At 41.5% G+C, this 18,844-nt stretch overlaps 1 protein-coding gene across 7 annotated transcripts in view; it reads left to right on the top strand.

The window, feature by feature from the left end:
- STAU2 (staufen double-stranded RNA binding protein 2) overlaps positions 1 to 18,844 on the top strand; it is a 321,968-nt gene that overhangs the window by 87,754 nt on the left and 215,370 nt on the right. For 4 of the 7 annotated variants that reach the window (XM_077352150.1, XM_077352152.1, XM_077352148.1 and 1 more), the window contains exon 13: positions 9,942 to 10,055. The exons of 2 other annotated variants lie outside the window; for them this stretch is intronic. In XM_077352150.1, the coding sequence (XP_077208265.1) occupies positions 9,942 to 10,055 (114 nt within the window). The remainder of the gene's footprint in view (positions 1 to 9,941; positions 10,056 to 18,844) is intronic. One more of the 7 variants, XM_077352149.1, reaches the window with a different exon arrangement.

Here is an 18,844-nt window from a genome sequence, read left to right on the forward strand (position 1 = left end):
CTTCCTTTGGTGAAGAAGAGCAGTGCAGAATGCAGATATGGTTCTATTCACAAATCATCTGAAAATATTTCTGTATTGTTGGAGTGGTCTGGTGATGTCACTTCTAGTACCATGACTACTGGAGTTGTGGCGGGAAGGTGTGGCTTCCAGTATTTCTCAAAGCCTGAAGAATGTTTCATGAGTTTTTCAACAGTAAAAAGCCAGAAAGGCTGCAATGGACCATGAATAGCATTGCTGGACCTCTTTTCCAAGAAACATGATTGAGGCAGCTGACACGTAAAACATAAAATAACAAAGCACTAAAAATGTTTTAAAATAACAAATTATTTATACAGCTTAAAAAAAAAACATACAAGAGTGTAAGATCTATTTCCTTCAATGGGGCTTTCTCCCAGGTAAGTATATCTATAATTGCAGCCTAACAGTGCATTACTAAGCTTAGTGAAATCAATGAGTATAGAGTGGAGTGACTCTCTGTAGAACTGGATGGCAAGTATAGTAAATGGAGATAGCTTCCATTTCATTTTTTTTACCAGTGAGTGATTTCTAAAATACCTTGAAATCAAGATGATGTTTGACACCACATCTACCTCCATGAAGTGGTAATCATATACCTGCCCACTGCTGCCACAGTGGAAAGGAAGAAAGCCCAGTATTTAAAAGCATTTGATTTCTTGGCATGACTTTGTACAGAAAACAACAGATGGAATTTTCTTGTCCCTTTCAGTGTTATAAAAAGACTGGTACACAGAAATATCAGAATTATGTACAAGTAAGCCAAGTATGGGGTTTAAGTCTCGAATAAAATAGTTTGCCGCACTTAGAAACACCCTGTTCATTGTGACAAATGCCTGCAACTAGCCTTATACATGGAAAAATGTAAATTGTACTTTTAAAACTAGTACATTTGGTTTTTGTTTGGCTTTTAAATAGCAGCAAAGCTGTCAGACCTCTCAAAGTAATGTAGCCAGCACTAAACAAAGCTGCCTATGCTCTCTGCCAAATTCCTTTGGAGTAAATCTTTGATAAAGTTAGATGCCAACCTAGCATTGGGGTGAAGCCAAAACTTAGGAGGCTTGAGTCACTACAGACAGAACTGCAAAGGCATCGTGCTCAGTTGTTCTTAGGCTGGTGCTTAGTTATTCAGCTGTAATCTGTGCATTTGATTTAGAAACACAATCCTTCAAAAGAAAAGTAGCAAGAAACACAGATTACAAGGAAAGGGGAGTTGAAGGAAATGCCATTAAAATGGGACTGCTTGAAGTGAGAAGTGTAGATTTCAAAAGAAACAGATGATGGTGAAAAGGGAGTTGGGGAAGTGCCATTAAAATGGGTCCTCTTGAAAGTGAGAAATCTAGATTTCTAGAGGGTGGATTTCCAGTGTGGAGCGTCTAATGAAAATAAGCTTGTACATTATAAACATAAGGAACAGCATTATATTCAAAATGCTTAGCATAAATGGAAATAGCTGTGTTTTGTGTGCATTGTTGAATAAAGCTGTAATTGAATTAGCACTACTTTACAGCAGTTCCTGGAACATACGTAGCTTGATCTGCTCCACTTACCTACTGGCTTAAATGCACTGTAGTTTCCAAATTCATTTGTGCTGCGTAGCCTTTTCTTTTTACTCATTGTGGGCGAACAACAACAGTTCTCATAACCAAGAAGAAAATTAATAGCAGGTGTAAGTGTATTTTAACTGATGCAGAAATCAAAATGGTATTTCAGATATATACATCCAACCCCGCCTTAATTTTTCACAGCGATTGGACACAGTTTACTACCTAGAGTAGGGAAGAATATTGTCAAGTAGAATATTGTCAAGCTTTAAATTACGACTGTTTTCTAGATCTCCAATAAACTATGAGCTCCCTGCAGCTTCTCAAGACATATTTGAAAGTTAACCTTGTTTATTTATCTTTACTTTAACTATGAAATTTGAAATATTAATAAAACTAAGATTTGGTCTGTACATCTAAACCGTCTAACTTGCTAGGGAATCTAGAAATGCATACAAGTAGGATGTTTGCTATATATATATGCCTTATCCATCTAACTTGCTAGGGAATTGATATGGATAAGGCATATATATAGCAAACATCCTACTTGTATGCATTTCTAGATAATTGCATTGCTTCTTCTACATATAATTTCTCTGCTCCTTTGCATTTTTGCATTTCATTGGGCTATTATGTACGGCCGCTGAAACGGCGGCTTGGAGAACGTGGAGGAGGAAGAAGCAAAGCAAACCGCAAACGCACGGGATGGAACACAACAGCGGCAAAACCCAGAGCAGCCGATTATGCATGCGACCAATCCGGAGCCACTTCTGGTTGCGGCCTGGTCGCCCGGGAAGCTCCACTTTCTTCTGCATTTTGCTAACGCAGTTTTTTCAGTGGCATACGTTGACTCTGCACCCGGTTGCCGCCTGCGGCATGCATAATTGGTGATTTTAGCCTCCGCCATTCCATCCCAAATGCGGACCTTCCACTTCATGCATAATAGGCCATTGTGGGACTATATCAGTGTTTTCTGCTAACCCATTCCTCTGCCTTTATCACTGGCCAACATATGCCTTAACATGGTTGCATCATATTTTTGAAGTGTTCTAAAATGGTAAAAACATTTTATTTGGCACCTATATGTGATTGGAAATAACTGTTCCATGTAACGTTTTAACAATTTTCTAAAATTACTAATGCCCAAATTCATTCATTTGTTTTATAATTAATAAGATTGAGGGGCGCTTTAATGTTGATTTGCCATTTTAATATGAAGTTTATACCTCTACACCTGCTAGCTTGTTTTACTGTAATCTAATTCCAGCTAGTTTAAGATAGTTATGGTTTGTTGACAATATGGTTAGTTTCTGGAAGCAGGATTTAGTTTACTGCTAATCCTGGTTTACCATGACCAAAGCTAGTCACTCTGGCCTATTTGCGTGTTATAGAAAATCATAGTTAAGGAAGGGGACCGAGACATCAATTTAATTCTGCCTTGCTTGACTTTTTTACCATCAAGAAATCCCTGAAACATTCCTCAGGCTTCGAAATCCCCCAGAACTAACACTATCGTGCATAATATGTTTGGGAAGCATAGCTGTGTTCATGCCAACCTGGGCCCCTCCCCACCCCTCCAGGCCCATAATTGGCCATTTTTTGGGAGGTTGACATGGCCATATGTAGTCGTATCACCCTATAAATGTTTAACAATTTTTTAAAAATATTAAATTAATTGACTGCCACCTATTTGGGAAACCCTTCCAGGGCCGTCAAGAAACCACAGGGTTTCTGGTACCCTGGTTCAGAATGCCTCGTGTAATTAAAAGATTTCTCATTGTGCCTAAACATTAGGGTGGGGGCATGGATTGTTAAATACCATCTGCTTTGTACGTACAGGGTCTCAGCTTCAATCCCTGGCACATAAGGTCATTTGAAAGACATGTTTCTGATACCTTGGAATACCACTGTCAATGAGAATAAATAATACTAACATAGAAGGAACAATTTCTGACTCAGTACAAGGCAGTCTCATGTATTCACATGATCCATACAACTGTCTCTGACTTTCAGCACTTTTTGTGCATTTAAACTGTGTTATTCCTTTTTTACATCCATTGTGACACATTAAGAGGACTAGTGTAACTTTCAAGGGTGCTATAGTAAGCCTTGACAAGCTAGATCCTAGAAGCCAGGCTTCTTTTTCAGTCAACCCATGACATCACCGGGCCCTGACCCAAATGGTCTTGGTTTAAAACAAACAAACAAACAAAAGCAAAACTTGCTTTTTATTATCTTTGATGATGATGATGATTTCTTCCACACTCAGATTTCATGGGGAAAATTGGGACGGGGGGGGGTTTGGAGGGGAACTGGCCAAATTTAATTCATTTAAGCAAGTAATATCTGACATAAAGAACATTTATTTATTTACTTCATAAAAAGGAAAAGCCAAAAGCCTATAGAGTTGTGTTTTTCTCATAGATAAGACTGTTCAGATTTCCTTCTGCTTAGAACATAGAAATATTATTTGAAGTCAATTCACACCAAGTCTGCTTCAATGGTGGACATGGGAATGGTATGACATAAGAGCACCCTCTTCTCTCAGGCAAGTTTCTGTTGCTATCAACCAGAAGGGTTCTATTCCATTAACTGAGACTAAACAATGCAGTTGTTGTGGTGATAGCCATGCACCAGTTTCCATGAGATGGAAGTTTCCCCCTCCCTCAAGCTCAAAGGAGTACCGATATGCTTCATGATGAGATTTCTAGGCTTTGTGCTGGGATTTGTTGAACCTCTTGGGTATAACAGCCTGGTATTCCACACAGTACTGCTCCAGGCATGCAAGTTCTATTAACTCAGTTTCACGTGCACCTTGCCTGACCAATTTTGGCAACGACTTCTTTTTAACAAACATTGTTAAGAGTAGTTTACTATTGCTTTGTTTTTGTTTTTGTTTTACATTTAACTTACGTAGAAACTGTGTTCTGTATAGTCAGAAGCACTGTGCTATATAGTACTAACTTTAGTACTATGTAGTACTAACTTTCATAGATTCTTCAAGGACATTCATGTTTTGAATATTTCCCAATATTGAATGGAGCTGTCAGTCTTTTATCTGCTGAGTATCTTCCCCCTGTGCAGTAGCTACAATGGAAACTCTGCCCACTGCTGTGAAGCAGACACAGCGATTAATGAACCTGAGGCGTACTAATCAAACATATGTTTTCTTGACACAATGATTGTGTTATATATCACAGGCCTTTATCTGAGCTTAATGATCTAGTGAGGGGTCTTGCTTAAATGTGGGTGTTTTTCATGTATTCCTTAGATTTGTTCCACAGGGGGTGAGCAGTTAGCCAGCTCCCTAGTGAGATTAGTAAAATACTATATTTAGTTGTGCCATAGATCAAGAAACTCCAGCATTGCAGGAAACAAGTTAAAAAAAAAACACAGCCATTTTATGGAATGTTAAATCAATTTAGAATAGGATTTTTTCTTTGATTTTATTTTTGTACAATTGTATTAAATGCAATTTGTTTGTTTTTGTGTTCTTATAAGTTGTTTTGCAATTTTGATCCCACTATTCTCGTTTCATGCCTACTAGAATACAAGGATGGATAAACACACACATTTGTAGCAGGAATCTGTAAACTTGTGTGATAATTCATGAAGTCAGTAGGATATGATTTTGGTTTAAACTTTAGCAGTGTTTGTTATAGTAAATTCTAAAATGTAATGCAGGATGGGTGACAGAGCTGGAGAAGTATGTCCGTGTCATGTACGCAGGAGCGTATACTGTATGATACGTACTGATCAAGGTACTGAGTAAATGAAACTGAGATGCAATGACTTGGAAAAAGCAAATAGACTGCCGTGAATCACTGTGATTAAACTTAAGTGAACAAAATGTATTAGGAGTTGTCATTTCTTTGTTTCACTGTCTTATAAGAAGCCTGCACAATCTTATACTTACATGCAGATAACATCTGATGATGTCACAGGGGATGCTGGCATATACATGTCATCTGGTTATGGAGTTAGGAAGATCCGTTCCCTCACTTCAGTGGGAGAACTCCCACTCCCCTATTCATTGACTGCTGAAAGCCAATGGGAGGAAGTTTTTTTTTTAGAAAAGGCATCATGCCATAGACACTACATCACTTCTGGCAAATACCCAGAAGTGACATTATGTTGCAGCCATGACATCAGTGCAATATTATAGGATTTGGGCAAACTGTAAGGTAAAACCATAGAGTTTCACTCATATCCCTAGGTATCACATTGACATGGTATCATTGGTGCAGCACTATTTTCCCTTGTCCTTGCACAATCACCCTGTTGGTTGCCAGACATCAGCTAGCACCCCTATGTGAGGTTCATCTTTTGGATAGTGATCTGCTTCAGTAGTCCCTCTAAAACAGTGACAACACCAAGGGACCTGTATATGTTGCTTCTATGTGCAGATTTGCCTTACACTAGTTGAAAACTGCTGCCTCATCAAGTAAGCAGTAACTTCTTAAGAAGTAACTTCTTTTTCATACCCTTTATGAGAGACATTTTAAAGAAGCCCCTTTCCTTTTCTTTGCCTCGTAAATGGCGCAGACCTGTCAGTTGATGAGATTTGTGCATCGAAGGACACAGGGGCATTTTATTACCAGTTTATTTCTGTCTAGCCTTCTGAAACTCCTGCTGGTGCTTTGAATCATACAGGGTATGTTTCAGCAGTTGGATACATGAACTCCACTGTCACCCATGACTTTTAAAATAATTTTTTAAGCTAATAAATGTTAAAGGAAGAAAGCATTTAACCAGACAGAAATGTGTTTTCAAACTGTGAACTGTAAAACCATGGTGTGGGAAAATTTCTTCACACAGATGAGCTTTTTGTAATCTCATTGGTATCTGGTTAATGGAAGGCTAATGCATTTTCCAATAGAATGCATAAATTTTAATTATTTACAGCCACTGGCAATAAATAATAAAAGGCTACTTCCTAAGAACAGTAATGACTGAAACCCTTCACCTACAAATCTTGTTTTTAGCTTCCGATGCAGCAGGGTTATTTTTTGCAAAGGAAAGCCCGCCTTATTAGAAAAGCTTCTGGGTATGCTTCGGTGGTTGAACTATAGCCAACCACACATATCATATTGGATGTTCCAGCATTTGATAGGGGTTTTATCCACTATTGTGTTGCCATTGTGAAAAAGTTTTTGCTGCACAGAATCAATGGTATAGAGGCAGAATGGAAAGACTCAGAGGTAATGCAGAAGAAGTAAAAGTAATAGGGAGCAAAGGTGCATGTAAAGGAAAAAGTGGAGAACAGTAACCCTAGAGCCAGGTGTGGAGACTTGAGCACTCACAGATTTTGAGAGCTGGAATCATTCAGATGTGAAGAGACTAGAGTGATATTCTTGGGAACCTCAGTAGGAAGCAGTTGGGTATAATGGCTGTAGAAACTGGGAGGCAGGGCATTTGGTCTATTAGACATAATAATTCCAGATTCAGGTATCTGGTAGCTAAACACATATGCTGATTCAAACACTTAGTTACAATCAGAAAGTTGATATTCTGCCCCAGTTTGGAATGGTTAATTATATAGTTGTAACAAGTGGAGGGAGGCAGCCATCCCAGTCTCATCATTGCCTCCACACACACATACATATCCTCAAGAACAGATTCTCCACAAACACAATACCGCAAATATGCAGGTGCATGTGTATAACGATCAGTTAGATAAGCTGTTGGAATAGTCTGAAAGCACATAGCTGTAAAGCCCATTCTGAGGCTAGGGAGAGTAAGATTTCTCAGATAAGAGGTAATGTTATCAAAGTTTGTAAAAAAATTCCACACAACTGTTTGCCTTCCCAGGAATAGATCCAAATTTAATGCCCCATTGCCTTGTATTTTCCAAATATAGTCTTCCTGCAATCCCCTCCAGTTTTCCAGTGAGGAATTCCCACCTTCAAATTTTGCTTCCCACCACTCTTTGGTTGTCCCCTGAGCGATCTCCTAATTTTTTTAATCCCTAATTCTGATTGTGTTATGGCATGATTTTTTCCCCATTATTATACCGCAACATTATAATGTTGGGGCAAAGCAGGAAGTGAGGCTTCATGTAGCTTTGTCACCTCATGCTTGTATTGTTTTTTCATTCTCCTCCATCCGCCTTTTAGTCCCCTATAGCTGCTGCTGTATTTTTTCTAACAATTCAGTCTTTTAAACATCTAATAATGGACATATCTAATGGATTTGATAATCATGGAGATTCAATGTTTTCATTTAGTATGCTTCATAATTATTGAATAACACTGTTCTGAATTAGTATATCCAGTTCTACAATCACAAAAGGAATACTAATTTTGTTAACCCAGTGGCAATGCTGAGAGCTGAATTGGGTATGCTTTCTGTAAGGTGTTGTGTGCATGTTGGTTTTCTAAAATATAGCAAAAAAACAAAGTAGTGATACTTCCAACCGGTTATCAAATCAGTGTTTTAATCTGATTGTTTTAGGAAATGTGACTTGTGCATCCCACCTCATCCCATATTCTGTTATGCCCTAACATAGTGGTTCTCAACCTTCCTAATGCCGTGACCCTTTAATACAGTTCCTCATGTTGTGATGACCTCCAGCCATAAAATTATGCAAGTGTTCTGTCACAGAAATTAAACCGAAACTGACCACACCAATGGTGTGAAGATCCATTGTTCATGATTGTATATAGATTGTATATAAATTGGCGGGTGCCTTCAGGAGTGGCAACAGTGGCGGTGCCCCCCCTGCTGGCCAAGCTGCTCGCTCTGCCACGACCCCTATGAAAGGGTCATTCAACCCCCAAAGGGGTCCTGACCCCCAGGTTCAGAAGCGCTGTATCCTCATGTACTTGGGTTCAGTTAAGGGAGTAGATATTCCATTGTGACACTGCTAAAGATAGATTAACAATCTCACAGACAAAACTTTCTCCTCTGTATCACTCACTTTAAAAACACCATTATTTACAAATATCAATGTGGAGGTTTTCACTTGTTTATACTGATTATCTCAGTATTAGGCAGCTTCACATTCAAGTTGAATTGACTGCAAGTAAGGTAAAGGTAAAGGTATCCCCTTTGCAAGCACCGAGTCATGTCTGACCCTTGGGGTGACACCCTCCAGCGTTTTCATGGCAGACTCAATACAGGGTGGCCTTGCCAGTGCCTTCCCCAGTCATTACCGTTTTACCTCCAAGCAGCAAAGCTGGGTTCTCATTTTACCGACTGCAAGTAAGCCCTGCTAAATGCTGGGGGGATTCCTTATGAGAAATATGCATACAGTCACACTAAGTTTCACTGAAATGGCATAGCCTGTGATTATATGAACCAGCAAACTTAGCAAATTTTGTACACTAAAAAATCCAGATATGTAAGTGGTTTTGCCTCAAGTCACAAAGAATACCTTTGTGCATTTAATAACTGGAAAGATCCAAAGTATATAGTTTGTCACAGAACACTGCTAGATACTACAACTATGGCTGCTACACTTCTAAGTTCCTGAAACATTTTTGTAATGTTAGTTGTTGATAAATAGAAATTATCGTAAATCAGATCAGGTTTGGGTTATTCAAAATTAAGTTACTGTTAAATTAAGTTAAATAACAGATTTTCTGTTTGTGTTCTCATTTAGCAGTAAAGTTTTATCTGGCAAATCATTTCTAAATTTAGTAGGCCTATTTGGTGTAGAGGTACAAACAATAATTGAAAGTAGTTAGAAAACTTTTATCAAGTGTGGAGTGAAATAATGATGTTATTACCATACATGATATTTTTAAAATTGCACTATGGATATACATTGGAAATTTTATCTAGGCAGATAAACCATTTTTCAATATTATCAGGGACACAATGGGGCCCACAGGGATTTGTAAAGAAGGGAATAGTTTGGAAATTCACTTCCTCCCTCAAAATCCTCAAGCACATTCTGAGGTCTCAGAGGAGTCTTAAGGATGATTTTGCTTCCCCAGTTTTGTCTTGTAATTTGCTCTCATCTACTTTTCAGTGTTCATGTTCTCTGTAGCACATTCACAATGGCATTAATTCTGTTATCAACTGTCAGATCATTTTCTTGGCAAGCTGGGGGCAGTGCTTAGTTTTTCTAGAAGACTGATTTTAGTGAGGGTGATAAGTTTCAGAACCATTTCCTTGCAGTTTATAAGTGGCAAATCAGAAAAATATTTACCAACCAGAGGTCTAATATTAAGCACGGCAGTCAATGGACATGGATCCCCACAGATCAGCTAGCACTGTTGACATTTTTTCTTCTACTGTAATTGTAGTTCAATGAGGTTTTCATGTAGCTCTTTCTTTATTCTTGCATTAGAGCTGCTAGTCTTCCTTTAGCCTTATACTGAAGTGGAGATGGACCAATGTTTGAGTTTTAACAGATGATGAATTGTTCTGTTATAGGTACAGTACAGCGACAGACAGAATGGCAAAGAGTGCATGACCTGTTTGACACTGTCTCCTTTGCAGATGACTTTCCATGGTGTCGGAAGCTCCACTGAAACCAGCCATGACCAGGTATGTATAGAGTTGTTAATCTTGCATTTTATGTAAAGTATATTCATCTCTGCAACAATATCCAAAATTGCATTTACAGTACCTCACAATACGTTACCTTTTAATACAATAGGTTTATGCTGCGATAAATTCCTGTGTTGTCATTAAAATACCAAAGAAATTTATAATTCAGAAAAAGGGGGCAATCTTGATTATTTAGTTATTGATTCCCTATGAGTCATAATGAAAAGTGTATATGTTTGTGCTGGCATAAGAGCTAGTGCTTTTACTGTAAAAATATTAGCCCTTTTCTACAGTTTTGGATACATAGTAGAACATGTCTGAGGCCTAATCTTAGAGGTGAAGAACTTGTGGCCCTTTTAACAGTGCCTCATGGCCTGTGTTTTGTTATATTCCCTGAATATTTTCATTTAAAAAATATTTCTGATGCTTCCCATCCATTGCTAGATATAATGAGATAGTCCTCAGGATGGTAAAGATCATCCCCAACATCTGCTAATTAAATATACTTACTCTGGAAATGGATGGGTTCAGTTAATTGGCTGTCCTGGGAAATTAGACCTATCATCTATTAATTATATAGTTGATCCCATCTATGCTAGTGACTATCAGCATATCATGTGGTAATTAATATTAAAAGCTGTTAATGTGTGTTTTCCTTTTAGTCAGCCCTGTACTTCATGCCAATATTATGATATTCCCCAAAGTTTTAGCAGTAAGCAATCAATTTATCTAGCCATTCACCACCACACTCATAATGCTATGCCCCCATTGTCCTTTCTCCCCCCACCAAGATGTTCTAGTCCCCTTAATCATGACCTTTCCACTCTGCATCTTTTTAGTGCCCAATTGCAGTTATATGGAGCGTTCCAAATAAAGCATCTATTTGCATCTATAAGAAGGCAAATCTATATTAGATAACCTTGGAAAGCCCGATCCTGTCAGATCTCGGAAGCTAAGCAGGGCCAACGCTGGCTAATCTTTGAATGGGAGACCTTTCTCCCATGTGAAGGATGTGAGTGGTAGTTCCTCCAAGGAACACTAGTGGTCATGACATGGAGGCAGGAAACGACAAACTACTCCCAAAAGTACCTTTCCTGGCTGTTAGACAATCTTTGGATCTCCTGGCCACACTATACATGCCAAACAGTAAACAAGTGTGATTCTATAGGGTGTGATTCTCTCCTTGATATTCAGATATGCACCCTCTTGCACAACAGGTATGGGGGTATGGGCTGGGATGCCGCCAGTACGCTGATGACACCCAGATATATCCGCTGATGGGAGACTGAATGGATGCTACTACAGATTTGTTGACCAGATTTCTGGAGACCCTAGCAGGATGGGTCTAGCAGAGCTGCTAGAAACTCTGCCCTCCAGGGCAGAGGTCCTGTGGCTTGGGAAGAAAGGGCCGGAAGAAGAAGCGTTTCTCCCCTACCTTGACAGAGTGCAGTTAACAGCTTCCTGCACTGTCAAGAGCCTGGAGATGATCTCTGCTCCACCAGGCTAACTGGACTAAGGATGGTCTGAACTAAGAGGAAGGAGGGAGGCCCGTATAATTTCTGGACAGTAATGGCCTCAACCATAGGTCTGGTAGAAGAGAACATTGACTGCTCTGCCAGGGCCCAGATTTCAACACGGCAAGGGCCAGGGATTACCAACAAATTAGTTTTAGCACAGTGCAATTGCTCTCTGGGTGAGGAGCAGAGTATATTTAAGAGGGGAGGGGAAGAGGCAGTGCTTTTAACTGTACTATTATTACTGTAAACTGCCCTGAACCCACTTGCACAGAGGGGCAGTATAGAAATCAAATTAATAGATTACTTTACATATATTTTGATCCCTTTCTGACCCATTTGTACTATTTAATTAACTGCCTTTAGTTCCTCAGCACTCTAGTATACATTCACATCTCATAATGGGAATTTAAATATTATGTATGTTTTTAATTTAACAACCTGTAGCTTTCTTATATTGTGATCAAATGGTAACCATTTAATATTAGCAATACAATAATGAAAATGTTTGAAGTCGTTTTTAATGATTTATGTAAACCACTGTGGAACCCTTATTGCTGGAAGTGGAAATTAGAAATATTTACATTAGTAATACGTGTTAAGTGTTTTAAAAATAATTGTTAACTATTTTTAATTGTAGTTAACTGTTCAGATAGCTGGATCCAAATCACCACTAAAGACAGAGCAGAACTTACTTCCTTCACACTCCTACTGTATCCCACTGAACTACTATTTAAAAATTTGTTCTTGGGCATCAGGTAAACATCAGGAATAGTATTTGGATAAAGTGGTTCCTCAATGGCTTCTTCAGGAGGTGGTGGGTTCTCCTTCTTTGGAAGTTTTAAGCAGAGGTGCTTTTCGGGGAATCATAAAAAGTGGATTCCCCCTTAAAAAAACACTTCACTCCTAAGAACAACCTGCAGCACATCCGAAAAAGACAAGTGTGTTCTCAATATAGTGGTAGAAAGAATGTCCCTCCCCAGCTCTCGCCCCCGAGCTTCCGGAGATGCAATCGCCTTTCTCCCCCCCCTTAAACCAGCGAAAGCAACGAATAAGCGAGGCTTCTTCGGCTGAAGTCCCTCCACAAGCAATTCAGAAGTGCTTAACAGTAAAGCAAAGCTCCCTTCTGCAATTGTCTTTAAACTTTCCAAGCACAATACAGCCCCCTGTTCGACACTGCCTGAAATTTCGGCCAGAAATTGCACCCATCGGGGGGGGGGGTTACTTGAAGAGCATGTAAACAATTAAGTGCCAGCTCCTACGCCAGTGAAAAAGGTCTTTCTGAAACATTGAATGAACAAATATTCGTTGCTACTGGTGTTTTGGTTTTTAAAAAACAGTTTTTAAAGGGAAAGGGGCTTTTCGGGAGCACGAACACAACAGTTCATTGGCTGTTCTGTTTGATTGATGGCCAGAGGCGGGAAGAAGCGCAGAAAAATATCGCCTCCATTGTCGCAATTCCGGTGAGACTGGAAACTTGTGGGTAATGAAAACAGCGCTAGTGGGAGAGCCTTTTTCCCACTAGAAATGGCTGTGTGCGTTATCAAGACTTGCCGCTATTAATTGTAGCGCTTTACAATAGTGCTAACATTTAGCTACTTTGGTGGTGGTGCGGAATGGCCCCCCAGTGTTTTGGTCAGAGTTCTCACACTTTTCTCCATACTGAGCCTATCTATTACCTAGCTATTCCAAGTTCCTTAGAATGGGCAAAGAATGCTTCATTTATATGGCTTAGTTAATAGCTGTTTGTGTTCCCTTACTCTGGAGACCCTGAAAACTTACAATGGAGAAGTCAAATTGGCTTCTTAGATCACCAGTTTCCAGAATTTTTGCTCAGAAGATTCATCTTAACACCGCCCGTGGCGCCACGGGCGCCACGGACTAAATAAAACGGTAAGGCATTCTGAGGCGGGATGTGTCCGGGATGAGGAAGGGTCCAGATTGGACCCTTCCTCCTGACAGACAATCGGAGGGAGCAATCGGCAGGCGCAAAGCCTCCATTGGTCCCTCCGATTCCCAGCCCCGAGCAACTGCGAGCCGCGCACAGCGCAGCTCGCAGTTGCTTCTTTGCCACCGGCCTGACGCGTCGGAGGCGCAAAGCGCCTCCGACGCATCAGGCCGCCCGCAAGGGAACCCCCGGCAGCCAAACAACACAAACCTCTGCGGAGCCACCGAAAGGGAAAAAACAAAAAAACAGCCGACAAGCCCCGCCGAGCCGCGTCAGGAGCTGCCGAGGAGCACCCGTCCTCCGACGCGTGCTCACAGCGCGGCTGCCGGGCCCTCCCGGCCCTCATCGCCGCAAAAAAACCTTTCCTCCGAGGAGCCAGCGAAAGAAAAAAAAAACATCCCCAACAAGCGCGCGTGCGCACAGCGCGGCTGCTAGGCCCTCCCGGCCCTCATCGCCGCAAAAAAACCTTTCCTCCGAGGAGCCAGCGAAAGAAGAAAAAAAAACATCCCCAACAAGCGCGCAAGCATGCATGCGCACAGGGCGGTACGCCGCAAACAGCCTGGGCCTTGGGGGGGAGGGGCCGCAGAGAGACACCTACGGAGATCTGGAATCTCCGCCCATGCTTCCGCCGCCGCGGCAACGCGCCCACACATCTGCGCGTCCTTTCTTCCCACAAGGAATCCCCTGCTGGGGCCAGGAGCGAGCCTCACCATGATTACTCCGCCCGCTGTGGGAAACGGCCCGGGGAGAGCATCGCCGCCGCCCACACAATAAGCCGCGACGAGCCCGCTCCCTGGAGGGGAGAGGGGCCGCAGACACACACAGACTGAGACAAAGAGACATGGAGAGCTACAAACTGTGAGAGAAACAGGGGCAGACACCACACAGAGAAGGACAGGGAACAAGGAAGGACAATACGAGGGGAGGAATGACACAGAGGGACATACTGGCCTTGGAGAAACCCATGGAGAAGGACACACAGATCCCCAGATTGCCATGGATGGGAGACACACAGGAGATACAGCCAGGACTCGGTGGCTGTGTGGGAGGATAGGGGCCAGCCACACCGAAACACAGGGCGCTGGGAGACTTTGACAGATCCATGCAGAGACAGAGAGACATAGCCAGATAACAGATTAAGGAAGACAAGACGCCAGACACACTACAAGCTCACACCCTTGCCACCCCACTCTTCCTAGCACCTCTGCTCTTCACACGTCACTGTCTCTGCTCCTAGGGCTGGGAGAAGCCACGCCCACTCTCTCCCCCCCTCACCTGTCGGGGCAACCGAGCACAGGACCCTTTCTTCTAGCGTCCGCTGTCTGCCAGCCACAGCGGGCTTAAATTCTAGTTGAAAAATATCTCCGAAAGTTTTGCTAATGAAGGGATCTCAAAGTTTTGGTTAACTAGGTTCTATATGTTATCACTGTAGAGTGCTGATTCACAGTTGTATCATAGGGATATCCCCCAGAATAATACTTCATCTCCATACTACAGAGATCAATTCCCCTTGAGAAAATGGATATACTTGGAGAGTTCTTTCCTCCTGCTCCTGTGTGTTAGGTAAGAGAATTCTGCTTAAGGTAAAGGCCTTAATAGGAGAATGATCAGAAAACCATGTGGTTTGGGGACACCATCCTCTTCCATTCCTAGGCATTCTAGCTTGGATTATTTCTCCTGATAGATTTCTTACAGCAATTACCTCAGTACATTGCACAAGAATTAATTGCCAGAAAAGCAGCATAGGCTGGCTGGCTGCCATTTCAAAAGAGCACTGTGTAACATGAAAGTTTACAAGAAATACTTTATGAACAATATTTAATGATACCTACTACAATCACATTTTCTTTAGAAAGACCCTAAAGACTTTACAATAAAAGTGTTACTGTAACAGATATCACGTATCTTATTGTTGCTTGTTGGTTGATCTTTTTAACTAGCTTTGGGTGGCTTGCTGTAACGATGGTATGGTTGTATTGTGCCAGCCATGACTAGGCCCACTTGCATGGTAGGGCACCGTCAAAATCATATGTGATGCACGTAACTTTCTCCTGTGTTACCTCCTCACGCTTTTCCTCCTTTCCCTCTTCCTGACAATCCCCATATTCTGTCCCACTTCTCTGGGCAGACCTGCTGAGGCTCCCCCATGTCTGGAGACTGCTGCAACCACCAATGTCTCCTGGTGTGTGCTGCAGCTGGACACCAAGCAGCACTTGGCATCAACCACTGCAGCAAGGCCCCAAGCAGCTCCTGAACCACCATATCCAGGCAATGAATATGCCCTTATCTGTGGATTTCACTATCCACAGATAGGAGCCATACATCACTAATAACAGTATATAGAATATGATGATATAAATCTTCAGGCATGTATTTTTAACTGTTCTAGTTAGTTTAAAATTTTAAAATTTTGTTAACTTAAAAATGTTCAGCCTAAAATAGCTTTTGTCCAGAATAAATTCCAGAACAAGTGGAACAGGGTTTGCAACAGGACATAATCTGAGTCCAGTGGCAGCTTTAAGACCAACAAAATTTTATTCAAGATATAAGTTTCTGTGTGCAGGCACACTTCTTCAGATGGAGGGCTTGCAACAATTTTTCTTTGGGTTGCCCAGAGGTGTATTACATCAAGGCCATAGAAAGCACAAATCAGATGATTTTAGTAAAATCATGAATTGGTCAATATAAGTCTCTGTACAAACTGGCAATACTGTATCTCCCTCAAATTTGGAATCAAATGAAATCTGCTTTCTTCTGTTTTGACAAAGCTCTGGTTAAGTTTTTAATGTAACTAATTTTTGACGTCTTTAGGAATGAAATTTATGCTTATATAAGACTGATATATGAATGTGCCTGTTGTTGCCTATTCAGTAATGTTTTCTTTAATCAGAGCCAAAGTAATCAGATTATTTTTAAATAGGCATCTTAATACATTGGGAAGTATAGGATTTCATTTTGAACCTCGAACAAACTTAGGTCATTTCTGCACATCTGTAAAAATAGCGCTTCCCGGATCCTCTTCCTGTTTTGTCTTCTCTGCTGCCTTTCGGCACTTCTCACCTCCACATTGCCTGCTTGAAATGGCGGAAGAGAGCAACATGGTTTATACACGACTCTCTTCCACCTGTCAATCAAGCCAGGTAGCAAATCCCCTGTTTTCATGCTTTAAAAGTCCTGCAATTTCCGCTATTTTTTTTTAATGCATACTTCTCTGTTGCTATGCCTATGCATCTAATCATAGATATGATACGATTTTCCACATATGGAAAAAAAGCCTTTCTGGCATCACCTGCATGCTTGTCTGCCTATCCATTGTTTCGGGATTTCAGACATTTTTAAAAAGACTTTCCCGTCCCCGGGAGAGAGGGGCAGGAGCAAAGGCGAGACAAGGCAGAAGCCTTTTGCGCATTTTAGCCTCCCTCCGCTGATTGCCTGCTGGTTGCTCTCCATTAGGTAACACTCTTTCCTATATCCTTTATTTTTACAAAATACCATTAGGATCACATCATGAATTCCATCGCAAGAACTGTTTTTCAGATAAAATGTGTTGCTACTTACAGAGCGTTTACCTTGATTTGGAGTTACCTTTATAACCTAATACCATACAACCTAACTGTATCATTGGTTCTTTCCTTGGGATAGTAGAGAAGTCCACATTTCTGCTGCTCCTTAATCACCATGATTCTGGAATGGGAAGGCTGGGAATAGTTGTGTCACAGCAACACTTTGGAGGTCCCGCATCCAGCCCATCAGCAGCTGCGCTGGCTCCCGGTTGAATTCCGGATCAGGCTTAAGGTTTTGGTTATCAGTTTTAAGTCCATATGCATACCTGAGGGATAGCCTCTCCACCTATCCCCCCAAAGAGCCTTGCGCTTTACTATCTCCAACCTCCTGGTGGTCCCTGGCCACAAAGAAGCCCGCTTGACCTCAACCAGGGCTAGAGCTTTCTCGATTCTGGCCCCCACCTGGTGGAATGAGCTCCCAAAGAAATAAGGGCCCTGACAGAACCCAAACAGTTCTGCAGGGCCTGCAAAAGGGAGCTACTCCACCAGGCATTTGGTTGAGGTTGACCCAGACCATCGCTTCCAATTGGCCCGCAGCTCGCCCCCTCCTATTACAACTGCCACTAATCTGCCTAACCCACTGAGTCCCATTAAGAGTTGAGCTGAGGCTCCTTTGCAGTTCTATCATATTATTATTGCTTTTATCATGTTGGGGTTATTGTTGTTGTAGTGTTATTGCTGTTGTCACATGTGTTACCTTATGTTATCTGTATCTGTTTCCGGTTCCCTGTAAACCATGCTGAGACTTCGGGGAAGGGTGGTATGTAAATGTAAATGTAAATATAAATATAAATATAAATTAGATGCCAGTCCTAAACTGCCATTTATGCTGATCTTCTAGCACTAATGTTATTAATTAAAAAAAGAAAGAAATAGCAGAGCACAAGGAATCTTTGAAGCTATCCTTGTGGAAAAGCACAGTATTCCATTGAAATGCGGGGGGGGGGGGACTGAGTGATAACAAAACACACAAACTGTGTCATTCTTTCCCTGTCATGTTGACATAGTGGAAGAACTGAAATTGCAAAGGGGAGGATGGCTGGAATACAATTTGTTCCACAGTTACTCATACCTGGCCAATAGAAAAGTTGCTAGGAGATTCTTCCTGCCAATGTAATTTAGAGCATCATAATTTAGGCTGATGTTTAAAATTAAACTGGAGATAAAGAAGTCTCACTGTGGGAGGAGTGGGTAGGTGGCTTAGAGCCATCCACTCCTCCCCCAGCCTAGCCCCCTCAAGTTTTCTGCTAAGCAAACATACTCCAAAGTAGAACAAAATTAGAGTCCAGTGGCCACCTTTAAGACCAACAAAGTTTTATTCAAAGTGCAAGCTTTCATGTGCAGGCACTCTTCCTCAGACACCAGTTCAGACCAACACGGTTATCCACCTGAATCATGCTCTAACATACTACGCTTGCATAGAATTGTTTTATCAAATGCATTTACCATCAGCCTGCAGAAGCTCCAAGCAAGGCAAAAGAAACCAGGGGTGGATGGTCTCTCAGCAGGTCTCTTCCCCTGGTCTATCCAAAAGTATTGAACGTCCTGCCTTGTGTGGCCTTCTGTGCTGTGGCCGGGGGGGGGGGGGGGGGTGTGCACACAACATCACTTCTACAATGACTTGTATTGCATTTTCCCCTAGGGCATGTCTTAAAATGTCACGGCAGCTTCCGGGGCTGGTTTTTCGTGGTTTAAACCAGGCTGTATGAGAAGCCAGCTCCAAGCCAAACCTTCAGGAACAGTCTGATCTCCCTGGCACAG

The sequence above is a fragment of the Paroedura picta genome, chromosome 9 (assembly GCF_049243985.1).
Source record: "Paroedura picta isolate Pp20150507F chromosome 9, Ppicta_v3.0, whole genome shotgun sequence".
NCBI classification, from domain to species: Eukaryota; Metazoa; Chordata; class Lepidosauria; order Squamata; family Gekkonidae; genus Paroedura; species Paroedura picta.